This window comes from Lepeophtheirus salmonis, chromosome 5 (assembly GCF_016086655.4).
Source record: "Lepeophtheirus salmonis chromosome 5, UVic_Lsal_1.4, whole genome shotgun sequence".
Taxonomy (NCBI): Eukaryota; Metazoa; Arthropoda; class Copepoda; order Siphonostomatoida; family Caligidae; genus Lepeophtheirus; species Lepeophtheirus salmonis.
In genome coordinates, this window is record NC_052135.2 from 25,775,186 (window position 1) to 25,802,000 (window position 26,815).

General features: G+C 31.2%; 1 protein-coding gene and 1 long non-coding RNA gene across 16 annotated transcripts in view; one reads left to right on the top strand and one right to left on the bottom strand.

Moving 5' to 3' along the window:
* Positions 1-26,815, bottom strand: part of kcc (solute carrier family 12 member kcc) — a 200,453-nt gene that overhangs the window by 159,157 nt on the left and 14,481 nt on the right. For 6 of the 15 annotated variants that reach the window (XM_040713631.2, XM_071888475.1, XM_071888473.1 and 3 more), the window contains exon 1: positions 11,913-12,045. The exons of 4 other annotated variants lie outside the window; for them this stretch is intronic. Coding sequence is in view for 5 of the 11 variants with exons in the window: in XM_071888482.1 (XP_071744583.1) it covers positions 11,913-12,045 (133 nt within the window). In the remaining 6 variants the exon portion in view is untranslated. Of the gene's footprint in view, positions 1-11,912; positions 12,047-26,815 lie in introns of those variants that run through there. 5 more of the 15 variants (XM_071888482.1, XM_071888485.1, XM_071888483.1 and 2 more) reach the window with 1 other exon arrangement.
* Positions 12,138-15,105, top strand: LOC139905390 (uncharacterized). Its single transcript, XR_011780084.1, has 2 exons — positions 12,138-12,276; positions 13,782-15,105. It is a non-coding gene; the product is annotated as an uncharacterized lncRNA (long non-coding RNA).

Consider the following 26,815-nt stretch of genomic DNA (forward strand, 5'->3'; position numbering starts at 1 on the left):
TGCACACTACCTATTATATATTGATAAACGTGACTGAGACTGAAAATCTAAATAAAAAATATACGTATGTACTCACAGACATATAAATAAAAATACCCAATTTGAAAAAATATGGAGCTGACAATAAAATACAATACCTCATAGTTATTTCATCTGTCATGGCTGACAGTTAGTAGTACTTAGCTGAGTATATATTTACAATAATTACATTCTTTGGAACAAAACACAAAATACAAATGAATTGAAAATATTGTTGAACAGCTTGTATACTCATATAATTAGCAATGAAAAAAAAAATCCCAACTATTTATACAGGGTTTTATTGAATCATTAATTTGCATAAAATGAAAATATAGTATATATCCCATAATCTATATTTAAAGTAAAATAGTTTCATAAGTGGGAGCAGGTTTTTGTTATTGTTGGAGTTGCGTAGCAATAATGTTCCTTTTATTTAAAATGTTTTTTTCCATCGACAACATGGCCTAAAGCCCAGCTCAAAAAAAAACTTGTGTTTGAAAGTACCTATTGCAAGAAATCTCCAAAGGATATCAGCAATAATGTGTTCAACAACAGAATAAGAGTTTACCGGATTATAAACCACAATCAAATTTGTGGTGATGCTGCTAGAAAGTCTGGCCAAGGAAGAAAGATGAATATTCGTAAAAAGTCAGTCGTGAAGCCATCAAAGATAGGATTGTACGAAACCCTCTTCAGATGGATGTTTACTAACATGAACATGTCAGCAAAACCATGAATATGATCATAAACGTAGACATAGGTCTAAAAAAAAAAACACATTTGATTTTGACAATGCAAAGGAGAAAAGGCTGGCTAGATCAAAATATCTCCCCAACGTCATGAAATCATAATTTTTTTATTACGAGAATTTATTTAGGGTTAACGGATAGATTTTCTAAGAGCCGGACAGCCAGATATATAATCACAAAGAAGCCTGATGAGTACCAGAAAAAAATCAAATCCACTTTTAAACTCAAACATAAGCTGATATCCATGGGAGTATATTTTAACCACAAGTTTTCTTTTCACTTCCATTTTGACATGTCATTGATATTAACAATACCTAAAAGTACATATTATGACGCAAACCTAAAAATAACAAAACCTAATTCTACTTATGAAACTATTTTACTTTAAAAGTGATGCTTTAAATATGAAACATGAAGTATATGCATAAAACATTATTATTAATTAATTATAGGAATACCTGCTATAGTTAGAAGGTTACTGAGTTAATATTTTGAGAAATAAATGCATCAAAAATTATAAAGGGTGATTCAAAACAAGCGGTTTTTGGATTGTAGAAATAAAACATATAAAATATTATATTATGGTCAAAACTTTATTATGAACCGAAAAAAACAATCCTTTACAACTATTTCAAGAAAATAATCCCCTGCATATGTTGGCCACAACTGGTCTTTAAATAGTCCATTCTTTCGCGCCAATTTTCGATGACGCGTTCGAGCATTGTGACCGGAATCTCACAAATAACTCGCTCAATATTTGCTTCCAATACTTCAATCGTCGCTGGTTTATCCACATAGACTTTTGCTTTTACGTAGCTCCAAAGAAAAAAGTCCAAAGGTGTGATATCACAAGATCTTGATGGGCAATTCACCGGGCCAAAACGTGAAATTAATTGCGCACCAAAATGATATCCCAATAGGTCCATTGTTACGCGCGCTGTGTGGCAAGTGGCACCGTCTTGTTGGAACCAAATATCGTGGAGACCATGTGCTTCAATTTGAGGTACCAAAAAGTCAAGTCAAGACAAGCCAAGTTGTTGAGAGCGGTGGCGAATCGATTCTTCACAATCTTCGGCTACACTCTCAGCTACAGCCACAATATTTTCTACGCTGCGAGCTGGCCTAACAGGCGACGGGACATCCATGTAAGTTGATGCCCCTTCAACTTTTCGATTATTCTGCGAATTGTGGATTCTGAAGTACCATAAGTTGGGCGTAATTTGCGAAAAACTTCTTTCACAAAACGCTGATTTTCATAGTACAATTGAAAAATTTGTACACACTGTTGTGGCGTATATCTTTCCATGATGAATTATAAAACAATACTGAGTGAAAATGACGTATGAATTTGACAGAACTCGCGCGCGCCTGTCAAAAAATCCCTATGGGGAAAAAACAGCTCGTTTTGAATCACCCTTTAATTCCACTAATATAAGATCATTAAATATAGAATTAATAATGAGCCGTCAAAAACAGAAATACTATCCACATTTTTTTTTTGCTCGTCCATTTTATGCATGGTCTCATACAATTATCATTAATTTATTGACGATCAAAAAAATAATAACTAACCCATTATTAGAAAGGTCATTATGTAGCTTGCCAAAATTCTAAAAATACGCAAAAATAACCATATAATCTGTTGTATGTATAAAAAAACTAACTAACTAACTAACTTGGTTACCATGAAAAATTGAAGGATGTTAAGGAGAGCAGCATAGTATTTTTCCCCATGTTTTCTTAGATTCACTGCTAGCAACTATGAAAAGAAGAAAATAAACAAAAATCCTACACTGAATCTTGCAAGGACATAAGCAGAAATTACTCTGTCATCAATCCTCAATTATAATCTGAGTCCAACTTTGACTTACATTTTTAACTCTTTGACAAATTCTCATTATTTTTCTTAGTCAAGGATCTTTGACTTTTTAATATTATGGGCCACATTGCCGTTTCACATATTTTAACGGGGCACAAAACCAATTAAGTTAAATTTCATGAAAAGGGATTTATAAAACCAAACTATTAAATATATATTTATTTCAAAAAAAATTAGGCCAAATATATTTTTCCATAGACCAAACTGCTTCAAAAAAGGCAAATATGGCAAAGTTGTTCATGGGCATCAAAAAATATTATATATTTATATTTTTTGGGGCTGCATAATTTGATCAAATGACCTTTTTTTTAGGAAAGAAATTCTTAAAAAAATTCTCTGTTTTCTCATTAAAATATTTTCCTCCAGATTGATCATTTTTCAAAAATTCAATTATTTGGGAGGGCTAAAGAATACTACTTAAAGTGAGAATGAGTAATGGAGCGCAAATAATCATTTAGTGTACGGCAATCAGGCCACGGGTTGGACATCCCTGATATCAGTCTTTCAATGAACACGCACTAGTTATTGCTATATTCATGAATATTGACTCGTTAATAATAAAAAAATTATGGTAAGTGCTTTGGAAAATAAAAACACTGTTAAGATTGCAAAACAAAATGTATCATAATCGTTTTAGGTCATATTTTTACAACTCTACGCACAGAGGTTCCAGACTTGAACAGAGACAAAGAAACCTTCTTTAAAATCTTCCTTACTTTTTGACCATATAAATTAAACAATCTCAACTTCGAAAATTAAAAAAAATCAAATCTATATCTCTTCTAGAATAAAAAATATAATAACGAATATAAAATTCGTAAGCAAAATAATCTTTTTTTTTTTTAACGTCATAGTTTCCTTTTTTTTAACTAATATTTTACTTAACAAACAAATTGGTACAATAGTTGATAATAACTATTCTTAATGACTACATAGAGCCTGATAGACTGAAATTTAGATACATCATACAAGTTATCGTTGAAAAAAAATTGTAAGAACTCCTCGATTTTTTGGGGTGTGTAAAATGTAACTCCGTTACTAAAGTACTCCTTGCCTTAATACTTATGCAATTGATCAGATTTTTTTTTCTTTTCCCCTTCTCTTCCCATCCATTTCCCTTAAATACCAATTGTTTTTTTTATCAATTTCTTAACATGAATTTTGTTTGAATACTTCTCCAAAAAATACATATGAACCAATGAAATATTTACTCGTTTTCTTCAAAATTGTTAACAAATTATTTAAAACACCATAAGTTGCTCAATATATAAAATTGTTCTGAAGCCTTTTGTTTTGCGGTATTTTAATTAATCTAATTTCAAAATATCGAAAGTATTCGATTTTGACAAATTTTCTAAACGATCAAAACATTTTTTTCCCTAAAAATTGACAAGGATTCCAATTTTTTAACGATCACAAAATTAGGACCATGCATTAACCTAGTGGCCGTAATATGGTTAAAATAGAAAACACAAAAGCCCAGAAACAACTAGCACGGTGGTATTACATTAACATAAAATTTTTTACTGTTTTTTTAAATTAAATTTCCCTTATCAGTTTTGTATCAGTTCCCTCATATCAGTATGATAAATATTGATCTACTGAACTCATTTTATTCTTGCTATGCCATAACTTCTCTTAGTCCCTACAATTAAATGGTGAGTCGTCCAGAATTGGGAAAAATGATCCGATTGGTTAATAACTATCATAACATTATCTTCATTGTTTTTCACAACCTCTCTTTAAAAAAATACACTAAGACGAAAAACTTAAAAAAACTCTAGGAAATATCTTGGACACATAAGATAACATGTTTTTACATAAATTTAATGAATTTGCATACCGGGACGTGAAAAATTATAGAAACCCCTTTTCAATTGGATTTTTGATTCGTTTAGTGAGTTTAATTAAAAAGTTCTAGACACTAATAAAAACCTTAAATTAATAGCTTTAATTTTATATATAGAATATAAACGAAACATGCAAGATAATGGAGATGGAACAAAAAAGTTTACATTGACGTTTTAGTCCGGACTGGGAAAAACACATCGGACATTATAAAGACAGTAAGACCACAAATAGAAATAGTTTTTTTTATTGGAAACTAGCTTGATAACAAGCCCCAGAATAGTAGACGAACAAAGTTGAAGCTCAAGGAGATAAGAAAGTTCTTTGATAAGAACCATGCTATAAAGTACGCCAAGAAGAAGAGGAAAGTGGACCGTTACACAATTGGTAATGCCGTACAATAGGCTGCTGAGAGTATCTCAAGAGGATTTAGAGGCCCATTATTTTATAAAAAAAACAAAAAACTTTGTCAGGAGTACGAGTCTAAATATATATTCTGATCCTCCTTCAACAACAAATTAATTATAGCAATGATAAGGAAAATGAAATTATCCATTATTTACCTCGTTAAACCTTATTACAGTAAAGCATGTAAGAAAGAAAAAATGAATTAGAAATGGTGCTTGAACATACAATAGACGAGCATACATACATTGCTTTGAATATCTCATCAAACTCCTAATTTAATTTAACTTTTATTTATTTTTGTCAGTCGGTAATTTTGCTTCAGCTTTTTTACAGATATACATACATACATATATATATAGAAACTTAAAATAAAACTTTGAAGAAAAACCATAAAAAGGCGCCACTTTGAGTATTTAATCAATTAAAAACCATTATGGAGACTTCACTTATGCAGCCATAAACGATTATATAAGAAAGCTTGTAGTAGTATATTTATTAGAAAAAAGTAATAATTACAATCATATAGTTTGTATTTTCATACTATAATTCAGCCAATTATATATAAAAAAGGCATTAAATGCATACATATGTAGTCTCCCAACACAAAAGCAACTTAAAACGATTTTTCTCGAAATGGTGTCGGAATTAATTAACCTACATATATTTATAAAAATCTTTATATTTTTCTTAATGAAATATTCTGTAATTACTTAATTAATAATTATGTACAATTGTTCTTCTCCTGGATGCAAGCAGACCTATGACAACATTACTAAGGATCCGGATGTATGCATTCACAAATTCGTCATGAAAGACTCCAAAAACCTAACCAAATGGCTTATAGTCATACCGAGAGATACGATTGACTAGATAACAACAGTGAATTCAAGACTATGCAATCTGCATTTTAAAGTGACTGATTTTATCACTGAATCTGTAGATCAATCCCGTAATAAAGGGAAATCATTCGTACCGAGATAGTTGATGCTCTCCAATACTATGAATGTTGCTTGGGAATATCTGAAACGGCTTATTTTTTGCTTAATTTCGTTTCAATTATTTTTAGAAGCAATTTCTAATGCTTGTCAAATGTCTGGACAACAAAATCATAGTATAGTTAAGAAGCATTCCTTTCAAATTTCTAAATTATGCACTTTGATATTGCAATTTCTTCCCTTACTGTTTTAGCAGTGAATAAGAATTTTAAATATTAAATTAAAGCTATTAATTTAAGCTTTAAGTTAGTGTCTAGAACTTTTTAATTATTATATAAATATTCACAGCCGGTTGAAAGATGATGTAATCTCATCAAAGTGGACGAATCTGGTAAGCTAGCTCTCAGCACCATCACCACCTCCACACAAGCATCAACTAGCATCGAAAGAGTGCATTTCTTTTGGAGAATGAAATACAGGAAGCTCTGGAATATACAATTTTTATGGAAGAGACTGTTATATCAGCACAAGATCTCTACGTTGTAGCATTTTCTACAAAATATATAACTATGATATGACCTAAAATCAAGTAAAATGATAAAAGTAAATTCTCAACTACAGTTAGTTATCATAATACCATCAACTAAAAATGAACATCGTTCATAAATTCAAGAAACTTATGCGTAAGTGAGATACGTTCAAGTCTTTTAGCAATAATCAGAGATTTATTTTAAGTCGACAAATCTGTTTACACTAAATGTAATAATATTTGAATCACTTTACTTTTAGTTGAGGTTATTTTGATAGTTTTTAATAGGCAACAGTAATTGAGTATCTACCCTGTATTTTATCCAATATCCTGTGAAATAATATTAACAACTTGCAAATCTGGTCACTGTTTCTCTACCTATATTCCTAAAATAGTCGATAAACATTTCAACGTTGTGATAAAGAATTTGGCGTTGCATACTGAAGATAAAATATCTACCATCATCAGTCCAACAAAAGCATTGCCAAACTTCATTGGACCTAACAAATGATTGTACTTCCAATATTATATTTTTATCATTACATACGGAATAAAACCTATTTTTTAACAAATGTAAAAAAAAAATATGCTAAATGAATTTCGAAAGGAATATAAATTAAGTTTTAATAATTTAAGATAAGTTAAGAAATTGATTAATTTGAGGTAGTGAGACATAGTTAAAAGTCGGATAAATTTATCAATCAATGTTCATAAATCATACTAATCATTTCTCGTTTTTGTAGTTACAGAAAAAGAGAGAACTAGCCTCCTAGTGTGAGCGCGATATTTTCCTTTCCAGTAGTTTTAGTATTCCTTGGGGAGACTCACTCCTTCACTTTCCCCCTCCCTTACTGGCTGCGTGCCTAGATGGAGGAACATGTAGCAGCTTCTAATTTTCAGCCAATCAGAATTAAGAACTACTAAATCCTACCTTCTTTGCTTTGAGTGTCCACTCCTTGCCTAGAGTCCTTACTTGTATATATATCAGTTGTAGACATAAGATACTGTTTTAACATCATATGACGTCATTGTATCAATTTTCAAGACATGGAAACACGCATGTCGTCATCCATTCATTTAAAAATCGGTCAAAACTCTAATCCTATTTTTAAATGAGACTGTTCAAAAATGATTTTTTTTTTAACTTTAAAAGTTGAAATTTTCTATACATTCAACCAACCAAACTTCTTTATCGGACCAAATTAGTTCGGTTCAGCAAAAATTATAACAGTCTCACAACAGTTTATAATTTTTCAAACACAAAACAACCAAACCTATACATCATTTACATACTGTCTCCTTTAATTCATAATACATTATCTTATTAAAATTATGATTGTCCTATACTTATATAACAATTTCAAGAGTGATAACGGTACATAAGGAGTTACTGAAGGACTTAGTAATCACCCTGATTAACCATATTTTTTGGGCACAAAATTTCAAATTAATAAACAATACATGAGGTTGCGTGTTTCTATATAGTATCATTAACTTCCGAGTTTTTCATTATAGCTTCTAGTTTTTTTTTTATCCACTCTTATAGTCGTTTCTAGAATATTATTATTAAAAATCGAAATTGCATAAATTGAAAATCCAACAAAGATTATTTTTATACAATTTTTGGACTGAAGACATGGATTACTCATAAAGTTTTTTCAAAAGAAAATTGGGCAAATATACAAATCGCAATGAATAAAAATTTGCTTTTGCAATTATTTTTTATTAATATTCAATTCAATAACAAATACCTCCGCAAAGATTTAACCTATTCAAAGCACATATTAAATAGTCATTAAATGCACCCTTTAAATTAAGATTGCCCAGAATAAAATTAATAAAGAAATACACTACGTAATTGAAAATTGTTCATCAACCCCATACAACGAAGAAAAAAGCTTTTTGTGTATTTCTGGACCAAAATCAAGGAGTTTAACATGACACAGTATAATTCTTTAGAATCTATACTTGACAAAGCGAACAGATTGAAGAAGAAAAAAAATCACACAAAAAGTAATTGTTATTTGGATAACAAAATGACAAGATCTATTTTATAATTTACATTAATTGCATTTCATTATTTAATACTAAATAAAATCTGCACATTAGGAAACATGAAAAAATAAAATGGAAACTATGTATTATTTTCATACAATAGAAAACTCTTTTTATATATTAATATAAATTATTAACCGAGTTTTCTTGGACTTTTACACCTACGAGGAATTTCTGAGAAAAAAAAAAACTTCATTGGTAAATCTTACGATTCATAATTTAATAATATAGTCTTCCCTTATATCATTAATTCAAATAAATGTTGTATAAATATTGAAGATTTAATATATAATATATTTTTACAGATTTAGATTACAAATGATGATTTTCGACAAAAATTATGCCTAAGCACAAATCACTGTTAACCAGCAAATGAATATTTAATTATAAAATTAAATAAACAAGTTATGGACTTGAGATGCAATCAAATAAAAATTGAATGTGCACTTTGTTTAGCGCAAACCTCCGCCTAAAATTATTTTTCCAAAAAAACTAACAATCATTCCTGCTGTATTTTTATATCTTTTAAAATGGAATTAGACTCGAATTAGACTTGAGGACTTGTGAGCAAAGACTTAAGACTTGACTTGTACTTTTTCCACCCATGTTATTTACTATTTCATCACGGAATTTCACGAGATCACAAAATTAAATAATTGTTTCTCCAAGATCTTGCTGAAAGACAATTTCTGGAAATGAGTTACATAAAATACATACATACTTCGCAATTACTATACACAAACTTAATTTGTATTATATTCGTATTACTTATTGAGATAAATTACTTTATATTTTAACAAAATATATATTACATTGATTATATTTATGAAATATTAATTTTATCTTTAACTTTATGCGAAATTGACACTTACATAGGTTTCAACTCAAGGACTTTTCTGCATATAAAGTTAAATATAGATTTCTTCAAGGAAAAAAATCAAAAAAAGATTTTGAAGCACATATTGCACAGTATATTTGCATGATTTCATAATTTACTTTCCAAAATTAAGAAACATGAATTTTTTTATCTATGTCATTTAAAATAGAAGCCCTCTATTTTTTAGTTTGTCTCACTGAGAGAAATTGAACACAGACACAGGTGGGAGTAAAAAAAACTGCTATATTTTAAATTTATGTCAGTACCAGGGTTTAACGCCCTTCAAATATAAAGGTTAAATTGAATTTTATATTGTTAAATTTTTAAAATATATTAAGAGAGACTGGACACAGTTGAAACAGTCTGAATATATCGGATAAAATCTGTTTTTGATGAATAAAAGTAGTTTTCTAAGAGAAACGGGATGCCAAGTCATTGTTACATCATATGTAAGTATGTATGAGAAAACAGGGACATCTAAAGGCTTTGCAGAGCTCTAAGTTGGTAACAGTTTGTGGAAGAAGGAATGTTAATAACTTATATAAAAATACATCAATTTTATGCATAAACTAATTTTTTAAGGATTTTAAGGAATAAATAATAGTTTAAATAACAAAGATACAAAAATACTCCATACAATAGTTTAAATAATAAAAAAATGATTTTTAAACTTATATTGAGGTAGTGAGAAGCATTCATTTTAATTGACTCAAAAAAACATATATTCATATATTAAAACGATAATTTCAACTAATCGTGAAGCAGATTCTTCATATACTCTATATATGTTATGCTCAAGTTCCGATATCTGTAAAAGTTGTAATATGTATCAGCTAATTGAATCTGATCAAACTTAAAATTAAGTATTTATTCTGTTTTACGAGTAACATAACTATGAGCCTTTTAAAGTTTATAATGTGCCACAGATTACTTCACATCAATTATCCAAACTCTGTCAAAAAATACAAATTTAATAAATCTAGCATCAAAGGCATCATTACAATCGCAAATTTCAAATTATACATATATACATCTCTTTTATTGATTGTAACTTGTAAAATTTGTTTATATAAGTGACAATTTGTACAGGACATATGTATATGTGTAATCTTTATTAGCTTGATCATTGATATAGTCCATTTGACAAGTAAAATGTAGTAGTCAATATAATGACAGTTTACAGATAATTCTCGAAGCTTGTCTACCCATTACAGATGCAAAAAAATGGTAATGATACAGGTACATCAGTTAAATCCTTTATAAAATGATTAAAAACATAAGTTCAGACAACTTTTAATCATATTAGACAATATTATTGATATAAAGAGTGGTTCTGAATGAGAGTTCCATAAAAAAAAATTACTCACAGATTATGGCTTGTATTGGAAATTGTATTAATAATTTTTAGGTTTATTATTGTGCTTCAATTGATCAATATCTCATTTAAAGTACTTGTCCTTATTCTGAACAACTAGATGGAGATGTCTCGTCATCGAAGTCTCCCGGAATGTTTGGCCATGCAGCCTCATCCTGTAAACTGTATTGACCTTTGAATATACCTTACATTGTAAAGTCAAGGGGTTAAGCTCAAGTGAATAAATGTTAAGCCAGCAGCCTTCACAGCTGTTATCAAGTGATCTTGCTCCTCCTGTTAACTGCATTGACCATACCCAACATTGTAATGTCAAGGAGGTTAAGCTCAGGTGAAGAGAGAGGCCAAAAGTTTGGTTCACAAAAAATGTATTTTCGCCATTCTGATATGTTCTTTGCAGTGTGAGCTATGACCCACACAGTTATATTTGTTGAAATCAAACCACTAGTGCAATATTTCTAACTTATCTACACATAATACTCATAATTTAATTACTCTTAAGTTAAATTCCTTCTAATTCTGGACCCCACTGTCGATTAATTCGTGTTTATGGATCCCTGCATAAACAATAGTTCAATACAATTAACTTGAATAATTGTTCAATATTTCCTACTAATAGACAGGGAGAATGAATACATCTTTAGAAATTTATTTAATACGCACTTCATATCAAATTACTTAAATACAGTTCACAATTGTACATCACAATTGTTATCAAACGAAATTCCATGGATTTTTTTTAATCATAGGCACATAATATGTTTAATTCTGTAGTTTAATTTAATACATAAAGGATAAAATAATCAGTGGTGGCTCTACACTGAATTATTACTCTCATGAAAAAATGCAAATAAAAATATATCTCATTATTCATTTGTGGCGGTAAATATGTATCATGGAGAAGGAATATTGGCTAATGTCAATCCTATTTTAAACTGCACATTTCATCATTTGATGAAGTATCAAACAAGGCAAAGAGGGCAAGATATACATATGCAATCTATTTTTTGTAAATAAACCTTTGCCTAACGACAAGACAAAGCAGGCCTTAAACTAGCAGTAATGATATTACTGTAGATATAAAAATATGTAAAATGAAGTGAGTTGGAAGATGATGATATTAAAAATGAGTTACAAGTGAATACAAAAAGCTGAAACCTTCCGTATTGAATATAGTATATAACGTCAGTTGTTTTTTTACCAATGGATTTATCTACACACACACAAAAAAAGTCCTACCTATAGTTTTTTTGGTGTGAACGGATCCGTAGAGATTTAGAATATTTTGGGATTCTTCTTGAGGAACCAAACTCGTAGAATCTGTCCGATCCTCATTAGTTTTCACTGAAAAACGATTCACAAACTGTGTCATGTTGAGCTCATTTAATTAAGATAGTTTCTTTGGAAACGCCAGAAAATTATTTTATTTTTTAAACGATATATTTTTTAAGTGTGTGAATAAACTTTTATTTGCCGGTCTTTCGATGTAAGATGGTCACACTCACAACATACTAAGAAGCAGCAGCACTATTATATTGTTGAAAGGTTGTTCAACACAGCTGACGACGGTGGGATGGTCAGAGAAACGTCATCTCAAGATTGTGTAAGTAATAACGTTACTAATAAATACTGAAAAGAAGGTAAAGGCGAGGTAGGTAAATCCTTCAACACAGGTATAGAATATTTTTTTATGTAGTACACTATCCAAAGACGGAAGTGGGGCTGCAAGGAAGAAAAAAGGAATTAAAAGAGGGGGAACAGAAAGAAGAGAAGAAATGGCCGGAACATGCAGAGTTAAAAAGACATGTTTATACTTTAATATTATATTTTATTAATGATAAATATTATTACAAGAATCACAATTTGTTTTTATTTTTTTCACTCAATTTATTCCCTACATACATACACACAGTGAGAGAGTTTTAAACTACATACTAACTATAGAATGATGCGTAGGGGAAATTATTTTTATTCATAAGCCTCTTCTTCGTTTCTCATGAAAAAGAAGAAATAATATACGCCTGTACCAAGATGAGTCAAGCTTTGATATGATGTGAGTTGGATGTTAAATCGAAAGTATTTATTACTCAAAAGGTTATCAACGCGAATACGTATATATAGCTCCTATTAATTTACCTAGGTACTATAAATAGCAATATATAATCATTATTCATCAATTGGTTACGTCACACGCGGACTCATAAGAATAGGGTAATGATGTTAGAGTGCACTCCTTTTTGGGCAAATATAAGTGCTCAATAGAGATTGTGGGTATTTTGTTTTTGTACATTCTATTAGTAAAAGATAACGTCATTGAATTGGGTTAACTGATGGATTATATTTAGGAAATAAAAGTCTTTCAGCTTGTCTCATCCCATATAATTATAGTATAAATTAACCAATTATAAAAAAAAATGAATGCAGATGGCGTAGAAGTATTGTTGTGTTGGTCCTTATTTATTCAGTCCAGTCCAGTCTTAAAATCGGTCCTATTAATCTTTAGGACCTGTCCTTAGGACTGTCAGTGATCACAGCGTTATGTCGCTATTTATCTCTTAAGTACTCCCAGACTATCATTGTCAAATTATTTATACAAAAAATTTAGTATGAGTTAGATGATATATTTAGATAATTAGATAGTAACTTTAAAATCCTACATATTATTTTATTCGATACTTTACATATTATTAAAAGAGTAGGAATACGTAAGAAATCTGTTAATGTGCAAATAATAGTCAATGTACACAATAACTGAACAAATTCATTAATCTGCATAGTAACTAAAAAATATTGTTAATGTGCAAAATCATTTTAAATTTTTCATTATCTTCCATGACCCTTTCGAGAGACACAAATCATAACAGAACGCCAAGTCCAATCACATTTATAATCCAAAAACCAAAGTGACTACATATTCTTAAAGAATAACTATGGTTATCAGTATCTGCCGATATCAACAGTTAAATTGGAATATCGTGTAGTTTAACTTTTTCATTCCTTATAATGATTGAATTTACCAATACCATGGACTTCTAGAGACATGGATGACTCACGTTTTTTTTTGTTATTCTACATTGTGGGTTAAATTTTCATTCTTCTCTTTTACAGGAATGAAGTAGACAGACTATTATTATTATTATTCATCTCCTACTGGCTACTTGTTTCCTTCTGTCCTCTGTTTATTATCAGTGATGTGTGGCTTTATACCCGAGGATCCTTGTTCTCCAGGAACACTGACTTCCATGTTATCCTAGAGGACATTACATTATAGAAAATGATAAGGTATTCGATACTAAAGGCGCACTGTGGCCGTTACAATGGTCGACAGTCGAACTCATACAGCTCACTTGAGCCACTTTGTATAATGAACGGAGTCAGACTCCCACAGAGCAAGGAAGAAATTGATGTGACTCCTCTGGAGGAGAATAGGATTTTATCACTTCGGCTTTCTGTAAACGCTTTGCTGGATTGATAGAGTATAACTATCACAAAACGTCAATCCAATAAACGTGTGTTCCCCGGAGAAGACTAAGAGTCGATCCCTGAAAAAATTGGGGTCCCATTCCAATACCATTAGTTGATTCCTCTTTGGAAGGAGGTGGTCAGACTTCCACGAATGAAGGATCAAGCCTACTTGCTTTATTTCTTGCATTGATGGAGAGCCTAACGATTTCATATAGGCCAGTATATTTTGAAGCTTGTTTATGGAAGTAATCGTTTCTTCGATCGTTATATTCTGAATCATTTTAGTATTCAATCTAATAGAAATTGAAAATGTAAGATCTCTTTCAATACTAATAGTGAATTTTATTTCAAGGAATGCTTTGGATGAACCCTCCAAGTAGTAAAGTTGAATGGAGGTCTTTGTTCTCTTATAACATATATTTTCTGGAGGTTGCTCAAACCAATTTGGAACATAAGTCCTCAAAATCGTCCACAAGATGCCACACAAAATCACCAGGGGCTGTGATATTAACAGGGACTATTAGGGATGGCATCTGAATTACATGAATTGGCAGGGGGTTCCAACCCGTTTGTAAGTCGTGTTGGTATACAAAACAACCCGTGGGCGGTATATTAACAGGGAATATGGTGGATGGCGTCCCTGATTGTAATACATGAATCGACGAAGAGTGTATGTTCTACATAAAGCCCTGTGGATATGCTGCATATCCCATGGCCCGACCATCAATTTGTCTCTATAGAATGGATCTCAGAAGATTATGTGAAATTTATGATTTAATTTATTTTGTACATTAACGATCTTTTTTAGTTATTATGCACATTACCTAGATATTATGTACAATAACAGTCTTGTTCAGTTATTTTGCGCAATAATGGTCTAGTTCAGTTTTTTTGCGCAATAATGGTCTAGTTCAGTTATTATGAACATAAACAATTTTTTTGCCATATTAAAGGATTTCTTAATTTACGTTGAAGGATCACCAAGATCCTTATTGAATTCCTGTTTTTTTGGAAACGGAGTGTAAGTAAAGAGTTATTTCTTTATTAATTAATCAGATATAATAAACTATGAAATAGAAATGACGTATCAATTGGGACTAGGGACAACCAAAAACATAGGGTATTTTTATAGTTACCCAAGTAACGTCGTGTTTTAGAACTGATACGTAGGACTGAACTGGATCGTATTGAAACTGATCTGGAAGGAACCAGTGTTTCCAGGCGGGTTTAAGAAAAATCAGCTAGATACTTTTAAAATCAGCTAGTTTCAACAAGAAAGGGCTAAATTTTAATAACTATTTATAGCTTAAGAGGTCTATCTTTTTTAAGGTTCCTTAATATATCATTTTTCACATTTTTAGCGATAGAGTTGAGGCTGCTACGATACAAAAATTATTTTGGTATAACAATTTTAGAAAGTCCGTTTGGCTGTCTACAAAAAAAAAAAAAAATACCCCTAAATCTTTTTTTTTGAAAGTGCAGGAGCGTGATTTTTTTATTGTATTAAAATTCTGGGAAACTCTAAAAAAAAAAAAAATACCATTAAATTTTTTGGAAGAGACTAAGTTTGAGTGAATAATCATTTTTAGAAAAAAAATTCAATGTTTTTTGTTTAAATTTTGATATTTAAATTTTTAATAAGTTTTTTTTTACCTCATTTCGGACATTTCAAGTCCATTATTATAATATAAGGTCCATAGTGTGAATACTTTTCTTGTGTTCAGTATAAATTAGCTTTACATTCGAATCGCGAGTCTTTTATAGTAAGATCAAGTAGAGTGACAACGTCTTCAAAATATGAACTTAAGGCTAAATTGAGTTGCAAGTGTCGAATCCTAACACAATCTCTTGTGATAATACATTTTTCAGTTAATACTTTGAACCTTCAGAGATTCTAATTTTGGGGAGTACAAAATTGGATTTTCTATCTTCTATTTTTATTTGACTTTTGTAATTTTGAAATATTACATTTACTAAAGATTATATGTAATTAACCTATTTAAATATTTATTTTTTATATTCATGATTCTATTTCACCGTATTTTTGGTGTTATCAGAAAATCCCTTCACTAATATTTATTATAACATCATATTCATTGTTCATACTCCTTCAAAAATCGATACCTAAACTCAACGTACAAAATGGCCGACTAAAGCTCAATTTTTGTCATGAGATTAAGCATTAATATTTGTTGAGGCTTTTATGTCATGCCTGTGGTGAAACAATATATTAATTGAAACTTTATTAAATCATTAAAATTTTGATGATTTATAGAACTCATATTTACTTTCCAATTCGAACTTGAAAGAAAGTTGCATTCCACAACAACTACTCTAAACAACCATAACATATATTTATGACTTTAGCCTTATATGATTTACTAACTGTGCTTCTCAATAACAATGATAACAAATAAATGGTTGTAGAGGGGGTAAACGCACGAAGGGTACTTGCTTGGGAGCTAAAGGGGTAGTTTTCCAGGGGTTTGATGTCCTATTATATATATATATATATAACTATCGTTCAAATAGTTGCAGTGCAGTATAATGCCTTTTTCCACCTCTGATTTTCACTGCATGTAAGACATAAAAAATAATTTAAGTATTTTATTTTGATATTCATGACTTTATTTTCACAAAATTTGGGATAATTATGTGTGATTTTCAACGTTGAAATCTATATATATATATAGTAGAGTTTGTGTCTATCTATGTATGTGTGTCTTTTATGGGTTCCCACACCATTTAATATAAGGTGCTGAAATTTTTATTGTGTTACCTCTTTTGAACCCCTTAAGGCTAAGATGGTGTGTGTTTTTTTTTTATGGAGCTCAAGGAAACTAGACAGGGGGGTTGAGTTATATATAAAAAAGTGCCCGTTCTCCAAAAATAACAATACGAATAAGATTGATTGTTTTCTCAATTCATTAAAAAAAGTTATGGGCAAAAAAAGAAATCGGTGAAAATAGCATTTTCATTTTTTTTTTTCAGGTGCAAAAAAAAGTGGATTTTCAATAGAATATTGGATTCGTAGAAAAAATATAGTTTGTATAAATTTGTATGGAAATTTGTTTGCATATATTTAATAACAAATTAAAATGTGGTTCAACTGAAATATCTGTCATTTTCTCAAAATTTCCTTTGCAATTTTTCCTCAAACGTCAATTTTCTTTTTTTTTTAAAGAAGAAATGCCATAAAACGATGAATTTTAGAAATAAAATTGTAGTCGCTAACAGTAATTGCAATTTCCGGAACACTTTCTTTTATGATTTTTGCAATATTTGCAAAAATGAACCAGATATTGAGGGTTATTTTTTAGACGACATTATTCTCCCTGTTTTTGCAAGCACGAAATAAAATATATGTAGTAGGTCCTTACAAATGCAATAAATGCTATTCACTATTTTTTTACAAAATTATTGCAAAAAAAATTCCCAATTTTCTTCGCGCATTTCCAATGGGGCAATTTTTTGATAAGAATAAAAAATTGACTTCTCATCTACACATTTTTTTTGTATGCATATATGTTGATATGTTATTTGAAGTTTGTAACTTTTTAAATTTATAATAGTACATATATTATAATTCTCGCCTGAATCGAAGGGATTTAAACATTAAGAAGGAATAATATGACCATTGTCCATGTCATTTCCCGCTCCCTCCTTTGCAATGCCGGGGAATCCTTTGCCATTAATACATATATTAAAAAATATTAATAATTAATTTATTTTAGTATATTAATTTTTTTTTTAAATATTGATGGAAGATTGAATGTTTGGTTGTATTGCTGCTATTTATAATAGTAACAGGTTAAAATTTGGGGGGGAGTGTAAAGCTAGGGGTTAAAAGACAAATTAGGTAAAAAGGTAAATTATGGGGGTAGTTGTCGAGGTGGTAGAAGCCCTAGAACCAGTTTTATATGATCATGATAAAAATTCTTAATTACTCCTCACTTTTTCTTGCACCCCCTTTGTGGACACCCCTAATGAAAACTTATTAAAAGGCGTCCAAACGTAAATTTTCAAACTTATATCTTTATTTTTACCATAAAGAATCAAAAAAGTTAAAGTCCGGAGCTAATTTCGATAATAATATATCAACAGATCAACCCAAAAAAATCTTAAGACATTCATAATATAATTAATTTAATCTAATTACCTATATTCTTTCATTACTATTCTACCTTTAGTTGCTCAAAAAAAGGAAGAAGAAAAAAATAAGTGTTTGTTTCATGTATAGAGTAATCGTAGTTTTAGTACACAGAATAGACTAGCCTGTCGTAAGTTTGATCCGACTCTGGATGAGTTGTGAGCTATTATATTGAAACTTATAATTTGAGTGTAATCAATTTACACGCCTGCACTTGAACCTATATATATATTTTTTTTTTTAATTTATACTTCTGACATTTCTTAAAATCTCATAAAATTTGGCTAAATTTTTTTAAAGGTAAGCTAAACTTTCCAGCATCAGATAAATAATATTTTTTCCTACTATAATAGTCAAAAATCAGGTAAATGTAGCTGCAAATCAGCTAGCCTGGCAAAACCGAAAGGGTCTGCATTCTTCAGTTCTAAATATAGACGGTTTTTTTTAAGTTTGCTTGGTAGCAGGTCTCATAGACCTATTCTGGTCAGTCTATATATCAAAAGCAAGCCATTATAAGGCTCATATTTCTCATTCACATGGAAATATATTGGTAGTATTCTAGTGCGCATACACTGTATAAAGTTTGAAACTCACTGCATTAATATGATAAATATTAGTACTTACATACTTCTACCGTACTATTTACTAAATAAAGAATGCAGTCTATTCAAAATTGGATATTAGCAGAAAATGAGCCCCATTCATGATTTCTGTTCATTTTTGAGCTGGAAAAAATTGAACGAATAACAAAAAACCTATGAATGGTATTCATTTCTTTTACAGTTCTTTAAACAAAAAACCAAGTGGAGAAACTACGGCCACATGATCCTTTTTTCTACCAAATCTAATAGGCTACAATGATACTTTTTTGTACAGCAGAGGTGCTGAGTGTGCCATACATTTCTCTATAACTAACTGCGTAGGATTCACCGCATCATTTTTAAATGTGGGAGCCAATGGACAAGTTATTGTAATGATTTTTTTGATAGATATAATAACTGAATATTCTAAAAAGGTGAAGATCATGGCTCACCTGCCTCTCCTTCCCTTGCGTGGACCCTGTATGCAACCTCACAAGGTGAATTTTAAAGGAGAAATGGCATACTTCACGAGGAAAAATGATTAAGTGACATCATCTGTGGTTATTTAGTTTGTAGTCGTCGTTTTTGGTTTTTCTTATGATTACACCTGATATAATTGTGTAAAAAATGAAACAATGAACAGAAAAAGTGTGAATGGGTCCAAGTCCGGATATATTACTCATTACTCAGCTCCTCAATGTTGAAAACACGTTATATAATTACAAACTTTGTATATAAAATAATTTTTAATTTATTACATGAAATATGATTTATTCCAAAAATGAAAGAAAATAATAAAATAAATCCTACTTTTATTTATTATTACAAGTGCTACTTTATATAAGAATTTAAACTATTTAAAAAATGCATTGTGATAGTTTTGTAATTTATAACTACTTATTCACTCTTTATGTCAAGCCGATGAAATAATGTTATTTGTTGCAATACATAGGTAATCTAGCTGTGACAGTGGCTTTTGGGTTTTAGAAAGTACCTATGTAGGTATTTTACACTATCTGTTGTTACAATATTTTATATTGTATACAGGGACATCTTAATGGTTGGTCTGGAGGGGCTGTAGCCACCATCTCCCAAAAATTATCCTGCAGATCCCCCTGGGATAGGATATTTGTGTTTTAGTAAATTTTGACTTTTAATATTTAATTATTTTGATTATTAATTCAAATTTCAGTCAACGAAAGATATGTGCGACTTTTTTTGGTAGGTCAGGCGGGAATAACGGGAATCTTTGTCAAGGCGGTCATTTTTATTGTAAATTAGATAAAATTTGGATTATTGTTTTTTTCCCTAAAGGGCGAAGTAACAAAAATATTTTTGATTGAGTAGGGATAACAAAAAAAATCCAACTTTTGCCCTTTGAACTGTATAAAAGCAAAATTATCTTATTTTTGAAGCATAAAGTCCTCGAGAAGATAAAAATCATATGACGGATGGTGTTTAACTTGATAACAATATATTTCATTTGATTTACGAAAGATTTTTAATATTGCGAACTATTTCTAATGGATTATAAAAATCCTACTTTTGAATCATTTCCTTCAGCATAATCTTTTAGAGTCCTTAAAATTATTTTAAAATACAAATATTATTGAAATGATGAAAGAGATTATGTGAAGGCAAACAAAAAAGTCTACTCTGTAGAAATTGTCTTTTTTATTTAAATTTTTTCGTTTATTATACCCAAGAGTCCTCCTATAGGCCCAATAGCCCTACCTTTCGATATTTCTTTTTTCATCATTCCAAGTATTGTTAGTTGCAATTTTTAATGTTGGCTGCCAATGAAAAAAAAAAAAGATTTATGAATGTCCTATTTTATTTAATGTCGTGGAAATGGCTATTATATATATAATAAGTAATTCAAGTTTTTATGTCATTAATGCCTCAAGCATTATATGCAAGATTATGTATTCATTCATTAAATTAATTTAAATATTAATTAATTATCAGAAAACTTTGTGTATCAAAACTTTTAAATACAATAACGGAAGAAAGTACAATGTTAAATTGTTGAAAACAGATGAATTGAACAAATTTGATATGATTAAATCCTCCTATTCTCTTATATATATATTTTTCATTATTGATATCATCGGTTTACGGTAGCCAAAAATATTTCAAATCGGAGAGGGTCGGGTGACATACCCTCGTTGATTTCACATGGAATTACCTAGTCAACTGTCAATTGGTTTGACAGACGTGGAGTAATTTTAATTGGCACGAGTTTGGAACGCTAAAATCAAGTTTCATCGGTTCTAAGAAAAGGGAAAGCGAAAAATTCTAAAACAGTCATCCCATGTCCAAATATTTTTGTACCAATAGGAATTTTTTTAAATGTAAGCAACAATTCCTTCGTATTAGGGTTGTATAAGTCTTTAATATGGGACTTAAAATCGTTCCTACCCAGTCCTATCTTGCCCTTGTTATAGGTCCTTAAAAAACGTACTAAATTTTAAGGCCCATCATTTTCCCTAATATTGTAGTAAAGTATCTCATTAAACCATTTGAATTAGTTGAATAAAATTTTATGTATCTTTGAAACACGTGAATATTTACAAATGAAGGCCTAATTAAAATATTTATTCTCCTTTTAAAAATTGGTAAAGATTGATTAATGATGACTTAACTTGCTGATTTCTATAATGACGTCATTTAGTTTTTATGGGACGATTTTTGCGCCCGATTTGGACGTTATGGATCTTAAAAATCAGTCCCATTCTGTTCATAGCATTGGTTCCTAAAAAATATCCCGATTTTATATTACTCGCGTATGGCATCATTTGCAAAAAAAAAAGTTTGCCATTATTTTTAGTTAAGGCTTAATTTAAGTATTAATGATTCTTATAAAAGTTGGATATTAGCTCTCCAAGTGGGTTGAGTTATATTGACGACCTCAATGAGCAAATATTGTTCCATAGGATATTACATTATTTGCTTAAATCAATAAATATTTTCGCAGTTTAGGGGGCTACCCTCCTCTGTTCTAGCCTCCTATTCTGCTGCAGACACTCAATATCCTTGCCTTTGTTTAACATTCAAAAGCTATATTTTTTAAAGTTACTTATGCTTTATTTAAGCTTCAACATTATCAAAGGCTAGAACGAAGAAGAAGACGTTTAAAATATAATTATATTATCAGTTATTGCCTATTAGAAATTAAACATCAGTGACCTCACCAGTTAATAAAAAGTCTGAGTAATATATTTAAGTATTTCCAACATTTTAAAAGGTAATTTACTTATTGTTAGGGAGTAGTATTAATAAATTAAATTAATATTATAAAACTTACCAAGATTTGAATTGAATTTCAAAATCAATTATTACGACACCATTTGGTGGTATTAGTAGATAAGCCGATAGTCCACAAATGTGGAGTTTCTACTATAACCAAAAATTTACATCTAAGTTTTTTGTCTACTCTTGCTGCTTATTAGTGTTCGATACGTTGATTTGTTTAAATCAACTTAAATCTTGTTAAACTAGGAATGCAATTCCTATTAAATAAAGTTTTGATAATAATAACATAGACAGTAAAATACTAGTTAATTTTTGTACTTTTTTATTTCTTCTTTTTGGAGGAAAGGTCGAGTGATACAATCTGGATCTATAATAAACTATAAGCCTAATTATATATATATATGTACTTATATTAGTAGACTCTAGAAACTGTAAATTAATAGAAGATACCATGGGTGCAGTTGGCAATGAGGGAATATGTCCCAATTAAATAAGTCATCAAATGAAGGTGACGCAAATAAATCCAACATAATCTCTAAAGTTCTCTCCATTTTTATGCTTCCTCTCAATTAACCTCCCACCATAGCCATTTTTCTGTCATTGTAAGACAACTGCACGAACACTTACAGGGAGCGGGGATCAAATTTTCGCCTACTTTAAACCTTGATAACTTGAAGACGACATTATCAAATAAAAACCGGTTACCAAATAGGAAGGCTATTCTTGTCAGCTGACGATACGTAGTTCAGTTGGCATCATGCCGTCATCATATGAAGAGATAAAGAGCTATAAGTGGAACGAGGAGCTTTCAAGGTCCGCCGTAGTCATGGCATTGGTTAATAATGGAGGTGAAATCTCCATTTCAACGATTACTTCAACCTTTGGAGTGAATTTATGGACTGTTCAGCGTATCCGTAAGAAGCTAGAGGACACCTGGGATGTTGATGCCACCATAAAGAGGAGGGCGCCGACAGGAAGGTCAGGGACACCAACTTTGTCGACAAGGTGAAGAAGATGGTTGAGGATGACCCTACCAGGTCCATGAAAGCCATGGCGAGGGATCTGGGCTGCCATGAGAAAACAATAAGGGACTGTGTATCTGAGGATTTAAGGTGCTGGAGCTACAAGATGCAGGTGGGCCAGATCTTGACCCAGAAGGCAAAGGACAACAGGTTGATAAAGTCAACAAAATTGCTCAACAAGCTCAAGCACCCAAAGCAGCCCAGGATGCTGTGGTTTTTCTCTGATGAAAATAATTTCTGTCAAGATCAGAAGGTCAACAAGCAGAGCAACAGGTGGATAGCCACCTGCACCAGCCATGTGAGGAAGGTAATGAAGACCAAGTTCCCTGCAATAGTCATGGTGTTCGGGGTGGTAAGCAGTGAAGGTCATGTTATACCTTCCCACATGTTTGAAACGGGTCTAAAGGTCAATAAAGAGGTCTACCTGGATGTTATGGAGAAGGTGGTTCTGCCCTGGATCCAAGGGGTGGCTGGAGACAGCCCCTGGGTGTGGCAACAGGACTCAGCACCCTCCCATGTGTCCAAAATCTCCATGCAGTGGTTAACAGAGAACTGTTATGACGTCGTAACCAAGGATTTGTGGCCTCCTAACTCTCCCGACCTTAATCCTTTGGACTATTTTGTTTGGGGCTATGTCGAGAGACATACCAAGAGACATCCCCATAGCACCAAGGCCAGCCTGATGGACTCCATCAAGGAGGTATTCGGCAACATGGACAATGAGATGGTCAGAAGAGCCTGCGTCCGGTTCAGAGGTCGTATTGAGGCAGTTATTGATGCCAACGGTGATTATATCAAATGAATGGCTACTCTATACCTATATGCTCGTCATAGCTTTGATTTTCAATAAAAAAGTTAAAAAATGTATATTTTGGCGACAATTTGACCCCCGCTCCCTGTACTATGTATGGAGATCTCAGATACGCTCAAACTGGCGTTGTGAAAAATGTCATTATTTGCCTCATCTCCATAAAACTAACATTGTAACACACACAATTTGAAGAATATTTAGGAGGAGTGTAGCTTAGATGTCATGATTTTTCATTAGATTAGCTGAAAGCAGCTAGCAGAAGGCGAGGAAATAAATAAATACAAATCCCACTCCGTATCTAGCAAAAAACAAGATACTTAAGAGACAATGTAGATCAGTCATCCATTTTTTTTTAAACCTCACCAGACAGATATGACGTCAAGGTGATAATTAAAAGCGCTCCTTCAATAAAATATGAAAAAATTATAACAAAATATTGTCATGTGTTTTTGTTTTTAATGAAAAAATAATTATTATAGCACTATATAATTTTTCAGGTCGCTTCATAAAAAAGTATCGCACTCGTTTATGGTCATATTTCTTTGAACTCCATCAATGATCTACATCCTAGCGTTTTCCACAGGAATGTTACCTTTCCTTTTTAGCTCTATCATCAACGATTAGCTGGAACTCACTGTAAGTAATTGGTATTTGGCAAGGGATACCACAAATATGTAGTATGATTTTATAAGTTAAACGTTTGGAGAATGACATTATATAATGAGATTCAATGGAAGTCCTTGCCAAAAATAGATATGCATATCTCCTTCAAACTATAGATTTATCTTGAACTTAAAATTAAGCTGATTTTAATTGGCATTTTACAAGCATAAAAATACATTAGTGTTTTTGCTTATTCCCCAAGATGTAATAGAGCTTGTTTGAAAATAGGTAGAAACTCTCTCTGTTTGGCATACAAGAGAATTCTGAATTAAAGCCCCATAAAAACAATTAAATTATTGTTTTTATTGGAGTATTCATTAATATTGATACTTTTTACCAGTTTAATTTGGCCCAACAGTTGAACATTGACCAATATATCTTCAATCTGCTTACCCTTGTTCTGAACAATTTGGCAGAGATGCAGCAGCTATTACGCATGTTTTCCATAATTTTTACTCATGTGGTCTCTGTGGCTGCCATCAAGAGTACATAGTTTTTATACATATACATTATACAAATATCTATATAATTTATAAAAATGACCTATACTATAGAAGATTTGGGAAATGATACATACATGAATAATTTTATTTTCAAACCCCTTTTTATATATACATCATAATTATGGCTATCTAGGGCTGTCTGCAGGGAAAGGGGGCTGAAGGGGCTGTTGCTCCCCCACCCCCACGAAATTAAGGACTATTGAAAAATTACACTGACCAACGCAATTTTTCTTGCATAGGGGTTTTAAAGTAAATCTAACTCCATTTTGGCTGTTGATTCCAAATCTGTCATTAGTTTTTGCCTATCACATCAAGTTTTTGAATAACGGGGTGATGAAAAAATACTACAACACATACCAATACTTAATTTACGAGAGAAAAATAATACATTATTTTTTTTTTTTTGTGATTTTATTTGGATATTGACTGCTGATTTCAATGTGTCACTAGTTGTTGGTTATCACATGAGGTTTTTGAACTATAGGTTGATTGAAAGGTTTTATTTTATTTTTCAATACATAACACAACAATCTAATTTTGTTTAAACATAAAAAACTAAAAAAAAATACAAAACATGAAAGTACTAACACATATCCACAAAGATTAACCAATAGTGATCTAGGTATTTCAATCGTGCAAGTACTATTTTGATGTTTCCATACTCCTCCTTCATGGAGACTGAGTGTCCAATAGGGATACATCCATATATGTTACCATTGTGAAGTAAAACACACTTTAAAGTTCTTTTTGAGCTATCAATAAAGAGTATTCACTCACTTGAATGATACGCAGATAATCCCATAGCCACAAGAAGCCCTTCAATGTCACTGCAGTATACAAAGTGATTGTCGGAATCAAAGAACTTCCTCAGTTCTGCATCTCTGTTACGATAAAATGTGACACTTGTGCCCTGGGCAAGCATGTTTCGCTCTTGCAGTCTGGAAGCCAACAACTCAGCAGATTGTTTAGATAAATTCAAATCTCGAATCAGGTCATTCAATTCAGGTTGACTATATAGAAAAGGTTGACCAAACAATGCACCCAATGGCGTGTAATTTGCATCTGTATCTTCCTCATCATCATCATCGACTGAAGTATGTGGTTCATCATCAATATCTGCTAACTTGGTGAAAACAGGTACAGTTATTTGGTCCGAATGAGGAACTGGTCGTATTGCAGATGAGATGCTAGGGTATGTCATGTATCGCTTGTTCTTTTTATTGAATCCTTTAACATTTACAAGGCAGAAGTAGCAATCATCTAGGTGGTTTGTTGGTTCTCTCCAAATCATCGGCACACCAAATTTGAGCTTAGCATTTTTTCCTTGAGACCAAGATCTCAAAGTTTCGAGACGAGTCGTGCATACTATGTGAGGTGCCCATTTTTTGTTTTGGTCTCCAAGCAGTACTTTAAAATAAGCAAGGTACACACTCTTAACGAAGTGAGTTATGTTCCGTCTTTGAGGTAATAAAGTGAAGCATCCACAGATATAGCAGAATATATCTGGGTCGCTACAGCACTTTCTTCTCCGTGAGGATGTAGACATGGCTAACTTATACAGATGTGTTCGGATTTCGTAAACAGCTATGATGGTGATTTAAAAAATATTCAATTCATAATCTCCAACTTTACTAAATCCAAATGAGAGCAACTCAAGAAATAATATCCAATGAGAGTTTTACTGGTATAGAT